General features: G+C 43.6%; 1 protein-coding gene across 3 annotated transcripts in view; it reads right to left on the bottom strand.

Annotated features, from left to right (window-relative positions):
• Positions 1–20240, bottom strand: part of LOC120057065 (vacuole membrane protein 1-like) — a 113489-nt gene that overhangs the window by 90709 nt on the left and 2540 nt on the right. Inside the window, exons 1-4 of one of the 3 annotated variants that reach the window (XM_039005450.1) lie at positions 17619–17747; positions 15362–15471; positions 14994–15129; positions 26–116 (exon numbers count right to left, since the gene is read on the bottom strand). In XM_039005450.1, the coding sequence (XP_038861378.1) occupies positions 26–116; positions 14994–15129; positions 15362–15440 (306 nt within the window). In that variant the 5' untranslated portion in view covers positions 15441–15471; positions 17619–17747. Of the gene's footprint in view, positions 1–25; positions 117–14993; positions 15130–15361; positions 15472–17199; positions 17294–17618; positions 17748–20240 lie in introns of those variants that run through there. The other 2 variants (XM_039005453.1, XM_039005451.1) reach the window with 2 other exon arrangements.

Here is a 20240-nt window from a genome sequence, read left to right as displayed (position 1 = left end):
ACACACACATACACACACACTTCACCTTCTGATGTGTTCCTTTAACAGAGTAGGCGATGGAGAAGAGGGTGACCAGCACCAGCAGAGACAAGACTGAATGTCTCTGCCGCCATAACCTGAGGGAAGAAGAGAGGAGTGAGGGAGGAGGGAAAGAAGTGTTTTGGAATAGATTAGGTAGTTTAGGTCTTAGGAGCATTAGTAGATACTACACTACCACTTCTACACTCCATCACCAGGGGGCAGCAGCAACTGGGCCAAATTCTCTGCCAGGAAGCCTTGTGAAGCCTTGATAAGCACACAGGTGGGGCCAAATGATGATCGTCAATCTGTGAGAGAGAGGTGGGCAAAAGCCTCTACGCCTGCTTTTGTTTGTTTTGTGTTATCTATACTAAACAACAATATAAACACAACATGTAAAGTGTTGATCCCATATTTTATGAGCTGAAATAAAAGATCCCAGTAACTGTCTATACGCACAAAAAACATATTTCTCTCAAAGTTTGTGCACAAATTTGTTTACATCCCTGTTAGTGAGCATTTCTCCTTTGCCAAGATAATCCATCCACCTGAAAGGTGTGGCATATCAAGACGCTGATTAAACAGCATGATCATTACAAAGGTGCACCTTGTGCTGGGGACAATAAAAGGCCACTCTAAAATGTGCAGTTTTGTCACAACACAATGCCACAGATGTCTCAAGTTTTGAAGGAGCGTGAAATTGGCATGCTGACTGCACAAATGTCCACCAGAGCTGTTGCCAAAGATTTGAATGTGAATTTCTCTACCATAACCTGCCTCCAACGTTGTTTTGGAGAATTTGGCAGTACGTCCAACCGGACTCACAACCGCAGACCACGTGCAACTACGGCAGCCCAGGACCTCCCCATCCAGCTTCTTCACCTGCGGGATCGTCTGAGACCAACCACCCGGACAGCTGACGAAACTGAGGAGTATTTCTGTCTGTAATGAAGCCCCTTTTGGGGGGAAAAACAAATTCTCATGGGCTGGGCCTGGCTTCCCAGCGGATGGACCTGGCTCCAAAGTGGGTGGGCCATGGCTCCGCCCCTGCCTAGTCATGTGACATTCATAGATTAGGGCCTAATGAATTTATTTAAATGTACTGATTTCCTTATATGAACTGTAACTTAGTAAAATTGTTGAAATTGTTGCATGTTGCACTTATATTTTTGTTTAGTGTAAATAATCCCTGGATAATATTTATGACCTCATCAGGGAGATGCTTAAACATTGCATAACACAATTTATCATAACTTGGGGCTGTACAGTGCATTCAGAAAGTATTCAGACCCCTTGACTTTTTCCACATTTTGTTAGGTTACAGCCTTATTCTAATAATACCCCATAATGACAAAGCGAAAACAGGTTTTTAGAAATGTTTGCAAATATTTAAAAAATTAAAAACAGAAATAACTTATTTACCTAAGTATTCAGACCCTTTGCTATGAGACTTGAAACTGAGCTAAGGTGCATCCTGTTTCCATTATAATTTTTTATTTAACCTTTATTTAACTAGGCAAGACAGTTAAGAACAAATTCTTATTGACAATGGCGGCCTACCCCGACCAAACCCTCCCCTAACTCGGGCGATGCTGGGCCAATTGTGCGCCGCCCTATGGGACTCCCAATCACGGCCGGTTGTGATACAGCCAGGGATAGAAGCAGGGTCTGTAGTGACACCTCTAGCACTGCGAATCAGTGCCATAGACCACTACGCCACTCCTTGAGATGTTTCTACAACTTGATTAGTCCACCTGTGGTAAATTCAATTGATTGGACATGATTTAGAAAGGCACCCACCTGTTTATATAAGGTCCCACAGTTGACAGTGAATGTCAGAGCAAAAACCAAGCCATGAGGTCGAAGGAATTGTCCGTAGAGCTCCGAGACAGGATTTTACCAAAACATGCCTGCAGCATTGAAGTTCCCCAAGAACACAGTGGCCTCCATCATTCTTAAATGGAAGAAGTTTGGAACCAACAAGACTTTTCCTAGAGCTGGCCCCCCGGCCAAACTGAGCAATCGGGTGGAGAAGGGCCTTGGTCAGGGAGGTGACCAAGGACCTGCTGGTCACTCTGAAAGAGCTCCAGAGTTCCTCTGTGGAGATGGGAGAACCTTCCAGAAGGACAACCATCTCTGCAGCACTCCACCAAACAGGCCTTTATGGTAGAGTGGCCAGACGGAAGCCACTCCTCAGTAAAAGGCACAATACAGCCCGCTTTGAGTTTGCCAAAAGACACCTAAAGGACTCAGACCATGAGAAACAAGATTCTCTTTAGCCTGAATGCCAAGCACCACGTCTGGGGGAAACCTGGCACCATCCCTACAGTGAATCATGGTGGTGGCAGCATCATTCTGTGGGGATGTTTTTCAGCGGCAGGGACTGGGAGACTAGTCAGGATCAAGGGAAAGATGAATGAAGCAAAGTACAGAGAGATCCTTGATGAAAACCCGCTCCAGAGCGCTCAGGACCTCAGACTGGGGGCGAAGGTACACCTTCCAACAGGACAACGACCCTAAGCAAGACAATGCAGGAGTGGCTTCAGGACAAGTCTCTGAATGTCCTTGAGTGGCACAGTCAGAGCCCGGACTTGAACCCTATCGAACATCTCTGGAGAGACTTGAAAATAGCTGTGCAGCGACGCTCCCCATCCAACCTGACAGAACTTAAGTGGATCTCCAGAGAAGAATGGGAGAAACTCCCCAAATACAAGCTTGTAGCGTCATACCCAAGAAGACTCGAGGCTGTAATCGCTGCCAAAGGTGCTTCAACAAAGTACTGAATAAAGGCTCTGAATATTTATGTAAATGTGGGGTACTGTGTGTAGATTGATGAGGGGGGAAAAACTATTTAATCAATTTTAGAATAAGGCAGTAACATAACAAAATGTGGAGTAAAGGGGCCTGAATACTTTCCGAAAACTGTCACGCCCTGACCATAGAGAGCCTGTTTTATTCTCTATTTTGGTTAGGTCGGGTGTGACTAGGGGGGGTGTTCCTATCTAGGTTGTTTAGTTCTATGTTGGCCTGGTATGGTTCCCAATCAGAGGCAGCTGTTTATCGTTGTCTCTGATTGGGGATCATATTTAGGTAGCCATTTCCCCACTATGTTTTGTGGGATCTTGTTTCTGTGTAGTTGCCTGTGAGCACTGCTTGAGCTTCACGTATCGTTTATTCTTTATTGTTTTTTTTTGTGCGTTTCACTCCAATAAATATGTGGAACCCAGATCACGCTGCACGTTGGTCCGAGTATGCTAACGACGATCGTGACAAATACACTGTACACATCCACAGCCAAAAAGGGCTAATCACACCTCATGCAATGTAACATCAGCATCCAATGACAAGTGAACAATATCCCTCTTCTTATACACATTAGTATGAGCATTTAAAATCGCATGCCTGCGTTGCTTGTACACTTTGTTCAAAGTAACCCCACTATGTTCATTAGCAAATGACTTCCCCAACATGTCATCTTTTTCTTTATCTAATACAGCCAGATTATCACCATCAACCAAAACTGGAATTCGAGTGTTCTTGCTTCTTCCAGTCATCTTCAACCTTCCCAGCTCAGTTCTGCCTATTGTAGAGCAGAACTGTGTACATGCATTTCTCTTGACAGACTTAATGACCCTACGTACTAAAGCTCTCTTCCTTTGGAAATCAAGTAGATTCTCAGAAGTCAAAGTCCTACGTAATACTCTGTAGGTCCTATTTATTTCTTGAATAGCCAAAGTACAATCTTCAGTCCACCAAGGAACCACCTTTCTTTTGTCACCCACTGGTATATACAAGTTCCCTGCACTCAAAATTAGAGAAGTGACAAGAGGCAGCACAAACATCAACAGGAATCTCTAAACACAACTATCCAACAGACTTTTAACAAAGTTCTCCAAACTTTTCCCAGTCCGCTTTAGGAAAGCACCATCTTCTGAATGGTATCCTATCTGGAATACTGACATCACCAGGCATGGTACAAAATAAATTGGGAAATGATCACTCCAAATAGCAGAATCATCCATTACCTTCCATTCACACATGGCTGCAACAGCATTAGAAGCCATTGTGAGGTCCAGGCAGGATGTAACTCCTCTAACATCATCAACTCTGGTACCACATCCATCATTAAGATATAATGCTCTTGCTTCCATCATTTCTTGGACAATCATACCATTAGCAACAGTATGTGTGCTTCCCCATAAACTATTATGTGTATTAAAGTCGCTGCACCATATCTCTCTAGAGCCCAATTCTCCTGATATTTCATCAAAGATCACTACAGATAGTTCACGACAAGAATTGTACAACTTGAACAGCTTAATATTAATAGCCCTACTGTAGATTTCAACCATCACATTTATATTCAGGTTGAACAGAAATACTACGATATGCAAGACCTTCCTTTATGAACGTAGTGCATCCTCCACCCTGACCAGTTGTTCTGTCAGATCTGACTGAACAATAAACAGGAATAAGAAAATCAAGATGTGGTCTAAGCCACATCTCTCTAATCTCTAAATCAATCACATATTTCTTAAACTCTTGACCATTTGCAATAAGGCTTCTAGGCTTCAATAAGGCTGCTATTCCAGTTTCAACTGTTCTGCCTGCGGTTATGGAACCCCTACCTGTCCCAGACCTGCTGTTTTCAACTCTTAATGATCGGCTATGAAAAGCCAACTGACATTTATTCCTGATTATTATTTGACCATGCTTGTCACTTATGAACATTTTGAACATCTTGGCCATGTTCTGTCATAATCTCCACCCGGCACAGCCAGAAGAGGACTGGCCACCCCTCATAGCCTGGTTCCTCTCTAGGTTTCTTCCTAGGTTTTGGCCTTTCTAGGGAGTTTTTCCTAGCCACCGTGCTTCTACACCTGCATTGCTTGCTGTTTGGGGTTTTAGGCTGGGTTTCTGTACAGCACTTCGAGATATTAGCTGATGTACGAAGGGCTATATAAAATAAACTTGATTTGATTTGATTAGTATTCCATTGAAGGATGATAAAAAGTATAATACATCAAACTTATTCTGATCATTATCCGGATTATGATTCAACATCCGATGTATCAATGGTACTGAAACTTCAGTAATGTTCAGTAATTCTTGAGCTGCCTTCACTACTTCCATTATTCGTGCAGTCCTGCTCCTCTTCTGACCCATATCGATTGCTCTACACAAGAACGCTATGAAGTCTGTACGATTTACAATTTCTCTGTACGATTTCTCTGTAACCATGCATTATTGCTTGCATATCACATTGCACCAGGCTGAGGCGCCATGGGCTATAGTCATCCTAGAAGCAGCCACCACTGATGTATTGGAGCCAGCATTTCAATCAAAAGGCTTGTTCATTTCACAAACAGCCTCTGCATTGGATGCATTATTCGTTACTTTGTACCTCTGTGTTTCCATGGCTTGTTTTGGTACTTCACATCCCCCATATGCTGCACTATGCTCACCATCACAGTTGCAACACTTAACTTTAGTATCAGGTCCACATTTTCCTTACTCATGATGCCCACCACACCTTGCACATCTAATTTTTCCTTTGCACACATTAGCAACATGTCCCATCCTTTGGGACTTTAAAGACCGAAGTGGAGGTGGCAGTTTATTGGCAGCGCCCTCCAATAAGGTCTTTTAAGTAAAGTAATTAGTATTTCAGAAATATCTCTTGATTATGTAAATGAAGTGGTTAACTGTTTGTTTTCTACCATCAGAAGTGAAGTATGGTTTGTCATCTTGTGAAATTGGTCAGCTGAATCTCTGAAAGCACTGACGTATTTCAGAAAGCTATCTAGTGGAGGTAAGAGATGTAAGTGGTGTACTCTTGTTAATGTGTTATCTGTGTCAAACAAGCAAACCTAATCCTCTAAGCTTTAATGCTTTGCTTGCTCTTTATCTGCTTCTGTACTGTTTCCCTTTAATGGGCCTAAAACCTGTCTAATGTTTTGATGTTACAAATTGTAATAAAACATTTGTATTTTTGCTGTTGTCTGGTCCACTCATTGCTCAGAACTTTTGACCCAACTCAATAGGTGGCCTGTCACGAACGTGTGTGTGTGTGTGTGTGTGTGTGTGTGTGTGTGTTATGTTCTGGTTGAGGTGTTCCACTCATTAAAAAGTAGTTGTACAACAGAATGCATCTTCTGAATTTAATCCAACCCCTCTGAATCAGGGGTGCAGTATACTGCAAAAACACTACAGTAAATACTGCAGTATGCTACAGTGAATACTGCAGTATGCTACAGTCATGTCTGCAATAATACTACAGTAAAGTCTGAAAAAACAATACAGTGAATACTGCAGTATGCTACAGTCATGTCTGCAATAATACTACAGTAAAGTCTGAAAAAACAATACAGTGAATACTGCAGTATGCTACAGTCATGTCTGCAATAATACTACAGTAAAGTCTGAAAAAACAATACAGTGAATACTGCAGTATGCTACAGTCATGTCTGCAATAATACTACAGTAAAGTCTGAAAAAACAATACAGTGAATACTGCAGTATGCTACAGTCATGTCTGCAATAATACTACAGTAAAGTCTGAAAAAACAATACAGTGAATACTGCAGTATGCTACAGTCATGTCTGCAATAATACTACAGTAAAGTCTGAAAAAACAATACAGTGAATACTGCAGTATGCTACAGTCATGTCTGCAATAATACTACAGTAAAGTCTGAAAAAACAATACAGTGAATACTATAGTGTAGTCATTTATTTAGACCATAGTATACTATAGTATTTTCATGTGGGTTAGCTTTCAATATGTAACATGTTTGAACTTGGACCACAAAGGAAATATGTGTAACTTTTTTTGTGTTATCCTCGACAAATTTCTAAATGCATTGTATCCACATTTGTGTTTTTATTGATTTTATATAGTCATATAAAATCAATCAAGGGATACTACAGTATGGAGTATAGTTTTCTACAGTATATCACAACGTTCTATACTAAGCACTACACGATCGAGGAGGAAACTCAGAGATCCCCTGCATGAGCTCCCCAAGGACAGCATGTTCAAATCAAAACAGCATCGACAAAGCTAGCGAAAAGTTAGCTAGCAGTCCAATCGATCGAACAATTCTAAAGTAAGCAATACGTGATCAAGGAATGCTACAGTGTGTATGTAGTGAAGTATTCTACAACATTCTAAAGTAAGCACTACGTGATCAAGGAATGCTATGTAGTGAAGTATTCTACACAGTATACTACAACATTCTAAAGTAAGCACTATGTGATCAAGGGGGATATTACAGTGTGTAGTATGGTATTTCCATTATATTACAAAATTATAAAGTAAGCACTACACATGAATCATGATCAAGGGATAGTACAGTGTGTCGTATAGTGTTCTACAGTATACTACAAAAGTCTATAGTAAGCACTACACGATGGTGGGATACTAGTACGTACTATAGTATTCTATAGTTAACTATAGTATGTGGGTTTACCAACCATTCCAGTTTCTCGACCTGTCCCCTAATTTTCAACCAATTGCAGGCTGGTGTTCATTGTCAAGTATTTCTTGTATTCCATAGGTCCAGCTAATTAAGTGGTTAATTGACGCAGGTGTTTCAGCTCAGTAACTAGGTCACCTGGCATTTTAAAATGGGTGTGCCAGAATGTTTGGAGTGGAAGGAAGACAGCTCCTTGAAGCAAGTGTGGAAAAGATTTGAAGCTGATGTTGGGTGATGATGAGAGTTAGTGGGCTACAGTTCTGTAAAAGAAAGGAAACAAAAGAAGTAAAGTTGTGATGGAAGCTAAGAAATCCCTAGATTATTTTATAGTCTGAGTGAGGGTGTTGGCTCAACGTTACCAGGGGGATCTGGGAATATCATGGGTGAGGTGACGTCGGTAAGAGTCAAAAGAGCTGGTCTTATTCAAATTATTAGTTTAAAAAATTGTGTCTGCAGAAAAGCGTGCTTTGTGCCTTAAAGATTTTTGAATGGAATGTTTTGTGTATGGATTTCCGAAGCAGGGAGCCTGTCAATGGAGTTCTCTCTGGGGTTGAGCATGAAGTGGATGCAGATTTATAAACTCAGCAAAAAAAGAAATGTCCCTTTTTCAGGACCCTGTCTTTCAAAGATAATTTAGTAAAAAGCCAAATAACTTCACAGATCTTCCTTGTAAATGGTTTAAACACTGTTTCCCATGCTTGTTCTATGAACCATAAACAATTAATGAACATGCACCTGTGGAACGGTCATTAAGACACTAACAGCTTACAGACGGTCGGCAATTAATTAAGGTCACAGTTATGAAAACTTAGGAAACTAAAGAGGCCTTTCCACTGACTCTGAAAAACACAAAGAAAGATGCCCAAGGTCATCTGTGTGAACGTGCCTTAGGCGTGCTGCAAGGAGGCATGAGGACTGCAGATGTGGCCAGGGCAATAAATTGCAATGTCTGTACTGTGAGATGCCTAAGACAGTGCTACAGAGAGACAGGGCGGCCAGCTGATCGTCCTCGCAGTGGCAGACCACATGTAACAACACCTGCACAGGATCGGTACATCCGAACATCACACCTGTGGGACAGGTACAGGATGGCAACAACAACTGCCCGAGTTACACCAGGAACGCACAATCCCTCCATCAGTGCTCAGACTGTCCGCAATAGGCTGAACGAGGCTGGACTGAGGGCTTGTAAGCCTGTTGTAATGCAGGTCCTCACCAGACATCACCGGCAACAATGTTGCCTATGGGCACAAACCCACCATCGCTGGACCAGACAGGACTGGCAAAAAGTGCTCTTCACTGACGAGTCGCGGTTTTGTCTCACCAGGGGTGATGGTCGGATTCGCGGTTATCGTCGAAGGAATGAGCGTTACACCGAGGCCTGTACTTGGGATCGATTTGGAGGTGGAGGGTCCGTCATGGTCTGGGGCGGTGTGTCACAGCATCATCGGACTGAGCTTGTTGTCATTGCAGGCAATCTCAACGCTGTGCGTTACAGGGAAGACATCATCCTCCCCCGTGGTACCCTTCCTGCAGGCTCATCCTGACATGACCCTCCAGCATGACAATGTTGGCATTGTCATGCTGGAGGGTCATGTCAGATGAGCCTGCAGGAAGGGTACCATACTGCTCGTTCTGTGCCTTATTTCCTGCAAGACAGGAATGTCAGTGTTCTGCCATAGCCAGCAAAGAGCCCGGATCTCAATCCTATTGAGCACGTCTGGGACCTGTTGGATCGGAGGGTGAGGGCTAGGGCCATTCCCCCCAGAAATGTCCGGGAACTTGCAGGTGCCTTGGTGGAAGAGCGAGGTAACATCTCACAGCAAGAACTGGCAAATCTGGTGCAGTCCATGAGGAGGAGATGCACTACAGTACTTAATGCAGCTGGTGGCCACACCAGATACTGACTGTTACTTTTGATTTTGACCCCCTCTTTGTTCAGGGACACATTATTCAATTTCTGTTAGTCCCATGTCTGTGGAACTTGTTCAGTTTATGTCTCAGTTGTTGAATCTTGTTATGTTCATACAAATATTTACACATGTTAAGTTTACTGAAAATAAACGCAGTTGACCGTGAGAGGACATTTTCTTTTTTTTGCTGAGTTTATATCTGGGGAAGTAGGTGAAGTGATTGGTGTACGTCGACTGACCTGGATGGAGTAAGGAAACCCACTTCGTTCGTATTATAGTTTTTTTTCATAAGTCTCTCCCTTTCATGTAAAGCTAGGTTTTATGAGATACCCAGTTAGAGCCTTTGCACAAGCCCCTCCAGTGTTATAAATGCAAAAGATTTGGGCTTGTATCAAGTGTATGAAGACAGGAAGAGGGCACGAAAAAACCTATTCCCCCCTCAGGAGACTGAAAATATTTTGTATGGGTCCTCAGATCCTCAAAAGGTTCTACAGCTGCACCATCGAGAGCATCCTGATGGGCTGCATCACTGCCTGGTATGGCAACTGCTCGGCCTCTGACTGCAAGACACTACAGAGGATAGTGCGAATGGCCCAGTACATCACTGGGGCCAAGCTTCCTGCTATCCAGGACCTATATACTAGGTGGAGTCAGAGAAAGGAACTAAAAATTGTCAAAGACTCCAGCCACCCAAGTTATAGACTGTTCTCTCTGCTACTACACAGCAAGCGGTACCGGAGAGCCAAGTCTAGGTCCAAGAGGCTTCTAAACAGCTTCTACAGCTTCTAACCCCCCAAGCCATAAGACTCCTGAACACCTAATAAAATGGCTACCCAGACTATTTGCATTGCCCCCCCCCCTCTTTTACACTGCTGCTACTCTCTTATCATCTATGCATAGTCACTTTAACTACCTACATGTACATATTACCTCAACTAACCGGTGCCCCCGCACAGTGACTCTGTACCGGTACCCCCCCCTGTAGATAGTCTCGCTATTGTTATTTTACTGCTGCTCTTTAATTACTTGTTACTTTAATTTCTTATCTGTATTTTTTTTTAAACTGCATTGTTGGTTAGGGGCTCGTAAGTAAGCATTTCACTAAGGTCTGTTGTATTCGGCGCATGTGACTAATACAATTTGATTTGAGGAAGAATATCATATGCCAGCAGAGGTTATATGTTGCAACTGTTGTGGCAAACATGTGCCTCAGTCCCCGGATTGCCCTGTTATGGTGAAGGAGACCGAGGTGGTGATAATAAGGGCTGTCCAGCGTGTCTCTTATTTGGAGGCGGTGAGAAGTGGAAGGAGCGAGTAGTGTTGAAGACGCAATGGTAATTGAAACTGCACCAGTGAATGTTTCCCGGCAATCAAGGGATCCTGATATATTACATGTGAAAAAGGTGGACTTTGTAGCTTCTTTTGCAATGGTCATAAACAGTACAGCACAAACAAAGAAGAAATCAGAAAATTGAAAAAATTTTGAGTTTACAGCCGAGGCCTTGTAAGAAGTCCTGTCAAAGGATGTTCTGCCGTCACAGGCCCTTGAGCCTGTGTAGGGATGTGACTTGAATTGGAATGTGACTGAATGAGGGGGATTATTTTTTTTGCTATTTTATTTATGATCCCCCCCCCCCCCCCTTCCTACAATGATTTTTTTTTTTTCTATAGTTGGCCACCCATACAGTAGGTGGCGGCATGCACCTCCAAAGCTTGTTTGCGGACTGCCATAACGCCAAAGAAGCAGTTTGGAGTGGAATGTCTAGCCATGGTGAGTCACGTGTTTTTTAGCTGCCAGTTTTGTATGTTTTTAACTTGCTCTGTTACTGCAGTTTTAAATTAAGTACTTCTGAACCGTTTTTATTCTGTCCTTTTAAGTGTCAGAGTAAAGGCCAGCTCTCTCACTTGCTGTTAGGAGCATTAGTAAACACTACCACTTCCACACAGCAGCAACTGGGTCAGGTGCTCTGCCTGGAAGCCTTGATAAGCAAATGGGTGTGGGCAATTATTGGTGCTTGTCAATCTGTGAGAGAGGTGGCCAGAAATCTGCCTTGGTTTGTTTTGTGGTACCTATTTAGTTTTGGTATGCCTTTTTGTAGTTTCCTTTTGTGTGTATATTATCTACTTTGGAACTAATAATCTGCTTTGGATGCCGACCCATGCGAGTGAGAATGGAGCCGGCCCTGGATCTAGGTAAGGTTGCCGTCTCCTGGGCACATGCATACAACAGGTCCGCATACACTGATTTCTCATATAGATGCACACATTAAATCAGGTTACAGACCATGTACCTAGACCTGGGAACCCTAGACATAGCAAGTGAAGCCAAATCAGATGGCTAGCTAATTGGTTTCGTAACAAGGGGAAGGGGATGGATAACGAGGGAGAAAAGAGGTTGAGGAGGAGAGGAAGATATTTCAGATCAGGTGGTGGCTGGTGTAGCACTGGCACACAGGCTGATCCCATCCCAATGTGTTTAAGTGGGCATCTGAGGCTGAGGGCTGTTGGAGGACTTAAGGCCCTGATCCCTTGGTAACCATATTAAAGGACTTACACTCACTTCCTCTCCTGTCTTCACCCACTTATTAATCTGTGTCACAGGATATTACAGATATCTTAGTTTGAGCCAGTTTGCTACAGCAGGAAAATAATCCTGCAGCAACAGGAAATGTGGATGATGTCTTTTTTGTAGGGGTTGATTAATAAAAAGAATCAAGTCTGAAATTTCAAAGTGGAAATTCACACAAGTTAAATTTCCTGCATTGCAGGAAGGTGCCATTTGCTTTCCAAATAGCACCTTATTCTCTACATAGTGCACAACTTTTGACCCTATTGAAGGTTTTCTGTTAATAATTTGAAAGTCAATTCAATCAGATATGAGATTATAAAGCAAACCCTAACAGTAGCCCTGAGTTCATGTCAACATGCGGACTCAACCCTAACCACAACCATATTCCTACACCTTGCTTCATGTCCACATGTTAGCTCAACCCTAACCCTAGCCATTACCCTAACACTAACTTCCTGTCAGCTCAACCCTAACCCTAGTCATTACCCTAACACTAACTTCCTGTCAGCTCAACCCTAACCCTAGCCATTACCCTAACACTAACTTCCTGTCAGCTCAACCCTAACCCTAGCCATTACCCTAACACTAACTTCATGTCAGCTCAACCCTAACCCTAGCCATTACCCTAACACTAACTTCCTGTCAGCTCAACCCTAACCCTAGCCATTACCCTAACACTAACTTCCTGTCAGCTCAACCCTAGCCATTACCCTAACACTAACTTCATGTCAGCTCAACCCTAACCCTAGCCATTACCCTAACACTAACTTCCTGTCAGCTCAACCCTAACCCTAGCCATTACCCTAACACTAACTTCATGTCAGCTCAACCCTAACCCTAGCCATTACCCTAACACTAACTTCCTGTCAGCTCAACCCTAACCATTACCCTAACACTAACTTCCTGTCAGCTCAACCCTAACCATTAGCCTAACACTAACTTCCTGTCAGCTCAACCCTAACCCTAGCCATTAGCCTAACACTAACTTCCTGTCAGCTCAACCCTAACCCTAGCCATTACCCTAACACTAACTTCCTGTCAGCTCAACCCTAACCCTAGCCATTACCCTAACACTAACTTCCTGTCAGCTCAACCCTAACCCTAGCCATTACCCTAACACTAACTTCCTGTCAGCTCAACCCTAACCCTAGCCATTACCCTAACACTAACTTCCTGTCAGCTCAACCCTAACCCTAGCCATTACCCTAACACTAACTTCCTGTCAGCTCAACCCTAACCATTACCCTAACACTAACTTCCTGTCAGCTCAACCCTAACCCTAACTTCCTGTCAGCTCAACCCTAACCCTAGCCATTACCCTAACACTAACTTCCTGTCAGCTCAACCCTAACCCTAGCCATTACCCTAACACTAACTTCCTGTCAGCTCAACCCTAACCCTAGCCATTACCCTAACCCTAACTTCCTGTCAGCTCAACCCTAACCCTAGCCATTACCCTAACACTAACTTCATGTCAGCTCAACCCTAACCCTAGCCATTACCCTAACACTAACTTCCTGTCAGCTCAACCCTAACCCTAGCCATTACCCTAACACTAACTTCCTGTCAGCTCAACCCTAGCCATTACCCTAACACTAACTTCATGTCCACATGTCTGCTTAGAAAGCTTTTCAGATACTACAAATAAGTATCTGTGCTATAACTTATCACGCTAGCTGTTTTATATTATTTATATATATATATATATATATATATATATCACTTCTCTCTCACCATTTACATTTTATTTAACTAGGCAAGTCAAATAAGAACAAAATCTTATTTACAATGACGGCCTACACCGGCCAAACCCGGACGACACTGGGCCAATTGTGCGCCGCCCTATGGGACTCCCCAATCCCGGCCGGATGTGATACCTGGAATTGAACCAGGGTGTCTGTAGTGACGCCTCAAGCACTGAGAGGCAGTACCTTAGACCGCTGCGCCATTCAGGAGCCCATGCAATCCACTTGCTATGAAAACAACTTGTGCTATCCTGAACTAAGCAGCCTCTTACTCTGGCAGCACGCTACTTGTCTTGTGGTTTACCACATCCTCTTGTCATTTAGAAAATAAACATGATGTCCTCATGCACAACCACAAGAGGCTCAATGTGCACATTGACGTCATGTCATCGTGTACATGTCAACAGACAATTAGTGACTAAAAACAGGGAAAACATCATGGGGATCACCCTTGAGACAAGGTTATTCATATCAGAAACGGGTTCCATATTACCATCAACATTGAGCCTGCAATGATACGGAGTGCGTGGGAGTATTATTCAACTGAACTCATAATACAATTTTTATAAACACTTTTTAAACTGGGCCGGTAAAAATATAATTTGGGCAGTGCATCTAATTGGCATCCTTCATAGCAACATCAATGAAGATTAATGGCAAAAACTACTCCCTGCTTACGTAGTTGTTTTAATAAATGGTCCTGTGTTTGTTTGGTCTGACTGTAGAGCCAGGCACACAGGATGAATTACAGGGGAGCGAGCCAGGAGGGCAGCAGGTAGTCTCAAGGTCTCCTGTCTGCACGTCCTTTCTCCTCGCATCCTTCTCAAAACACTTTGAAGGAGAAGGTCCGAAGGGAGGGACATTGGATCTTTTCCGCCAATGCAGTTAGAGAAGGAGGTGAGGACAGAGGCAGCGAGGAATAGAGGAAAGACTAATTGAGAAAGAGCCTATATCTTCTACTGTAGACTCTGACCCTGCTGCCTCCACGTCAGTCTGTGGCTGGGCTGCCATAACATGACCTCAGCAGTAGGGAGTGTGTGTGTGGGCTCAGACCTGTGTCTTATTCCACACCACCAGCTAGACTGTATACTTGCTTAGTCTGTCATAGTGCAATGGATCCCTATGTGTTGGGGAGATTCATGAATACATAACATCTGTTTCCACACTGAGAAACAGAAATACTTTATATTTTAACACTTTGTAGTCAACACCTTTTATATTCAACACTTCCAAGATGGAGGAGACGAGGACGGAAGTGTGTGTGTCTCACCTCCACATCCAGTCCTTCAGGGTTATGAGCAGCTCCCGCAGGAAGTAGTGCAGCGTGACGAGCGGTTTCTTCCATAACACCAGAGACACACGCTCCTCGCGGTCCCTCTGCTTCCTCTCACAAAGCGACAAGGAGTCTTCAAAAACACACACACACACAGTGGGGTTTACCTTTACCACCTCTGAAGACATGTCAGTCAATGTGAACTACTAGGCTGTAGCTTAAATCAACTCAAATGATGCTGTGCTGGTTGTTATTTTCTTCAGTCAGGGTGAACAGAAATACTTTGGCCTACATCACCGTATGTTACGTCAACAATAACAATCATTAACTTCATGAACTGGTTATGGTCATTCAGCGGTCCCTACCTGCACACTGCACCTTGTGCTTTTCTCTGGCTGATAGGCGCCTCTGAGGTAGCTCGCAGTCTGACCCATGTTTTGCCATCTCATTGAATAGTGGTTGGACCGGGGGACACCTAAAGAGGAATGACAAAAAACAGAGAGCGGACAGACTGTGGTTAGAGCAGACCTAGGGGACTGTTAGTTCAGACTGAGTGGTGAACAAAGTGCAGCAAGATATGGGACAGACTGTGTAGTGTTGGCAGGTCTAGTCATGGCGGAGTGATGATCAGAGTGCAGAAGGTGATGGTATCATTAGGTCATGCATAGGGCTTTATCGGGTTACCACTAATCTGCAGGACACAGAACAGTGTGTGTGTGACAGAGACAACTTAGAGCTGAGAGTTGGGACTCTGACATACAGGCACGCAGGCTGCTCAGCTCTGGTGGAAGTGTCAGTGTCACACAGCCTGATAATTCCTCTATCCAGCACCCTTGGCTCTGCTACAGGAGGGCCCCTGTATTCAGTTTACAAACGTACACATTAACTGGGCTGACAGACACAGTACAGAGTTGGATTTTACAGGGGCCCATGATGGCTCTCTTCTATTATAGATAGGAATTCTATGGACACATGCTGACTGAGGCCCGAGTAGGGTTGTTTTTGTGGTGAGAAATAATAGCTGCGAGCCTCTGGAACACACATGGACAGCGACAACCTACTACTGAACGGTATAGGGTGGCTTATAGGTCTAAATGCAGAAGTTCATCACTGCTCATTCAAACCTCCTAGTAAGTGAATGAGCAAGTTATTTACAATCAACACTACAAAAAAGTAGCCAAACAGATGTTTTACAAAAAGTTACCTGTTCCTTCTAATACATATACTTGGATAGAAAAGATGCACGGGAAAATGTTATTTATTGGACTGAAAATACTGCCGCATTAAAATCATCACTCAGTCGGTGTTGAGTTTAGGCTACAATATTCAGTGTAGGAGATAATAGCCTACTACACCGACATGCTCAATAACGCAGAGTGAGGTCACTGAGGTTGTTTACATAAGAGTTGGTGCAACACAAGCACAAAATACATAGACTGGTTCCTACACCTACCAGTTAAGCCAGTCATGTAACGTTTAGGGGGAGTAAAGGTATTGGATACCCCATATCAACTTCAACTACTGCCTCTAATCATACCATGAATGTTTTCTGTGAGAGAAGTAACTTTGGCTGAGAACAAAACAGCTTGGATATACAGTCTATTGACAGCTATCCAAAAAGGAGAGCAATAAGCATCATGCATCAAAGCCAGCTGCATTGCAGAGCTAGTCAAGCACCTTTAAAAGGGACAATCTGGAATTGCTACATATATTTTTGGTCAGTTAAATTAATAGCCATTGATTCTTGAAGAATATAACTTTTATAAATGCTTCATGAGTTAAAATGTTATACCCCATAAGATCTCACAAAATAAGCTTGTTTTACTCCAATGTTTGTAAACAATGTAAACAAACACTGTATGGCTTCAAAACATGGTTAACATTACCATTTTAATCTCATGGATGGTCAGTCCTTGCAGCCACAGCTCTATGAATTTGAGTGTTTATATTTCTCAAGCCCCATCCCTCAGCTGTTTACCAAAACAAGAGGCAGGGTGTACCTTTTTGTTATTGTTTGAACTCCGGATTGACCATTTAATATACTCTATTGTCTACTCTTGTGCGTCAACAAGACTGTTGTTTGGCTGTGTGACGTAACTTGGTGCAAAAAGTTGACAAATAAGCAGCATCATAGCTTGTCAGTACAGGGGAGTTGGAACCCCCACTACGCTTCATCATTTAAAGAGCGCAATCTTTGATTTACCTGTCATGTTGATTTCACAATCTGCAATTTCAAGACTGATGCCTGAAAAGAACAAAACAGCGCGTGTCCTAGATCCAGCAGCGCCCACAAAGTCCGCCAGAGCCAAGGACTCGATTGCGCAATAACTTCCTTCAATAAACAGACTGCGTGTTTGAGACCTGTTGTGAACCCATTTGTGCCGTTACGCTTCGAAAGCAAAACTATGGTTGTGAAACTTCACCAGGGGATAAATAATTAAAGTAAACAATCGCGTCGAATTAAATGTGATTTCTTTTTGACAAGCAGTTCTAGCATCACTCCCTCTCCACGCAGTGCGCACTAGTTTTTAAAGTAGCCTATCAACAGTACCCAAAAGTCATATGAATCTCTTGGTACGCAACAAGTAATGCACAATGTTCGAGGCAGATAGAGCAACTTACCATACTGAGATGTCTTGAGTGCTAGCAATATGCCAAAAACCACCGTTTCAAGCTCCGGTGGCAATAGAATTATATAAGCTACACGACTATAGTCTAGTGCGGGGTGTGGTGGAGGCACAGAAAGGGATAACGCACTAGAAGGATAGTCGGGGGCCGCGGAGGGGGTGGTGGCAAGTAAATGAGGAGACATTTCACCGTTTGCAGTAACTACCCCAAGAGTTAAAAACTAATTTAAAGCTCCAAAAATATATTCAGATCCCTTTCCTGGAACACACAAGTACAATTGTTCGTTTTTTTTATATACATTTTTTTTTGAGGAGGGCGGGGGAGGAGGATTATTTAAGATACTGTTTGAAGAGGTAGGGTTTTCGGGAAGATGGGCAGGGACTCCTGTCCTAGCTTCAGGTGGAAGGTGGTTCCACCGTTGGGGTGCCAGGGCAGAGAAGAGCTTGGACTGGGCTGAGCGGGAGCTGCCCTCCCATGGGTGTGGGAGGACCAAGAGACCTGAGGTGGCAGAACGGAGTGCTCGGGTTGGGGTGTAGGGTTTAAGCATAGCCTGACAGTAGGGAGGGGCAGTTCCTCTAGCTGTTCTGTAGGTAAGCACCATGGTCTTGTAGTGGATGTGAGCTTCAACTAGAAGCCAGTGGAGTGTGTGGAGGATTGGGGTGACATGAGAGAACTTGGGAAGGTTGAAAACCAGATGGGCTACTGCGTTCTGGATAAGTTGCAGGCGTTTAATGGCACAAGCGGGGAGCCCAACCAACAGCGAGTTGCAGTAATACAGACGGGAGAGGACAAGTGTGTCAACCGTGACGGAGAGGTCTTAGTGGATTCGGCTATTTCAGCCACACCTGTTGCTGACAGGTGTATAAAATCGAGCACACAACCATACAATCTCCATTGACAAACATTGGCAGTAGAATGGCCTTACTGAAGCGCTTAGTTACTTTAAACGTGGCACCGTCATAGGATGACACCTTTCCAACATATCAGTTCGTCAAATTTCTGCCATGCTAGAGCTGCCCCAGTCAACTGTAAGTGCTGTTATTGTGAAGTGGAAACGTCTAGGAGCAACAACAGCTCAGCTGCGACGTGGTAGGCCACTTCGCTCACAGAACGGGACCGCTGAGGGCTGAAGCGCGTAAAAATCATCTGTCCTAGGTTACAACACTCACTACCAAGTTCCAAACTGCCTCTGAAGACAACGTCAGCACAATAACTGTTTATCGGGAGCATCATGAAATGGGTTTCCATGGCCGAGCAGCCGCACACAAGCCTAAGATCACCATGTGCACCGCCAAGCGTTGGCTGGAGTGGTGTAAAGTGTGCCGCCATTGGAAACGCGTTCTCTGGAGTGATAAATCACGCTTCACCATCTGGCAGTCCGATGGACAAATCTGGGTTTCGCGGATGCCAAGAGAACACTACCTACCCCAATGTGTAGTACCAACTGTAAAGTTTGGTGGAGGAGGAATAATGGTCTGGGGCTGTTTTCCATGCTTCTGGCTAGGCTCCTTAGTTCCAGTGAAGGGAAATCTTAAAGCTACAGCATCTAATGACATTCTAGATGATTCTGTGCTTCCAACTTTGTGGCAACCGATTAGGGAAGGCCCTTTCCTGTTTCAGCATGACAATGCCCCCGTACACAAGGCGAAGGCCATACAGAAATGTTTTGTTGAGATCTGTGTGGAAGAACTTGACTGGCCTGCACAGAGCCCTGACCTCAACCCCATCGAACACCTTTTGGGATGAATTGGAACGCCGACTGCGAGCCACACCTAATCGCCCAACATCAGTGCCCGACCTCACTAATGCTCTTGTGGCTGAATGGAAGGAAGTCCCCGCAGCAATTTTCCAACATCTAGTGAAAAGCCTTTTCAGAAGAGTGGAGGCTGTTATAGCAGCAAAGGGGGACCAACCCCATAAGTTTAATGATCTTGCAAATATACATTTTGATAGGATCTTGAAACCATGGAAAGGGAAACCTGTCCATCTGAGTAAATTACCCTGATTAATTCTCTAGTGATATCGCAGTTTACATATCTATTCATGGCTCTACCCACTCCAGGAAAATATTTTTGTAAGTCACGTGAGCAAACAATATTTCATTTTATTTGTAATTAAAAAAACAGATAGTTAAAAGGGTATATTTATATAATGAATATAAGTGTAGAGGGCTAAAACTATTACATATCAAGGCATTAAACCTATATTAAAGCTTCTATTATCCCTGGGGTGGCAGGTAGCCTAGTGGTTAGAGTGTTGGGCCAGTAACCGAAAGGTTGCTAGATCGAATCCCCGAGCTGACAAGGTAAAAATCTGTGGTTCTGCCCCTGAACAAGGATGTTAACCCGCTGTTCCTAGGCCGTCATTGTAAATAAGAATTTGTTCTTAACTGACTTGTCTAGCTGAATAAAAAATTATATTGGCTCTGCAAACTGTATTGTTGGGGGATTTGAAGGTCCAGGGGCAATGTTGCAGATGGGAAGATTCAAGCCCCTAGTAAGACGCCATGGTAGAATGGAGGAATGTATTGCAAGAGAAAATGGTAGAATGATGATTTACTGGGAAAGATGGGTTGATCTGTGGCTGTCTGAAGGTTGGAATATATATATATACACA

The sequence above is a fragment of the Salvelinus namaycush genome, chromosome 12 (assembly GCF_016432855.1).
Source record: "Salvelinus namaycush isolate Seneca chromosome 12, SaNama_1.0, whole genome shotgun sequence".
Taxonomy (NCBI): domain Eukaryota; kingdom Metazoa; phylum Chordata; class Actinopteri; order Salmoniformes; family Salmonidae; genus Salvelinus; species Salvelinus namaycush.
This window is presented reverse-complemented; position numbering and strand designations above follow the sequence as displayed.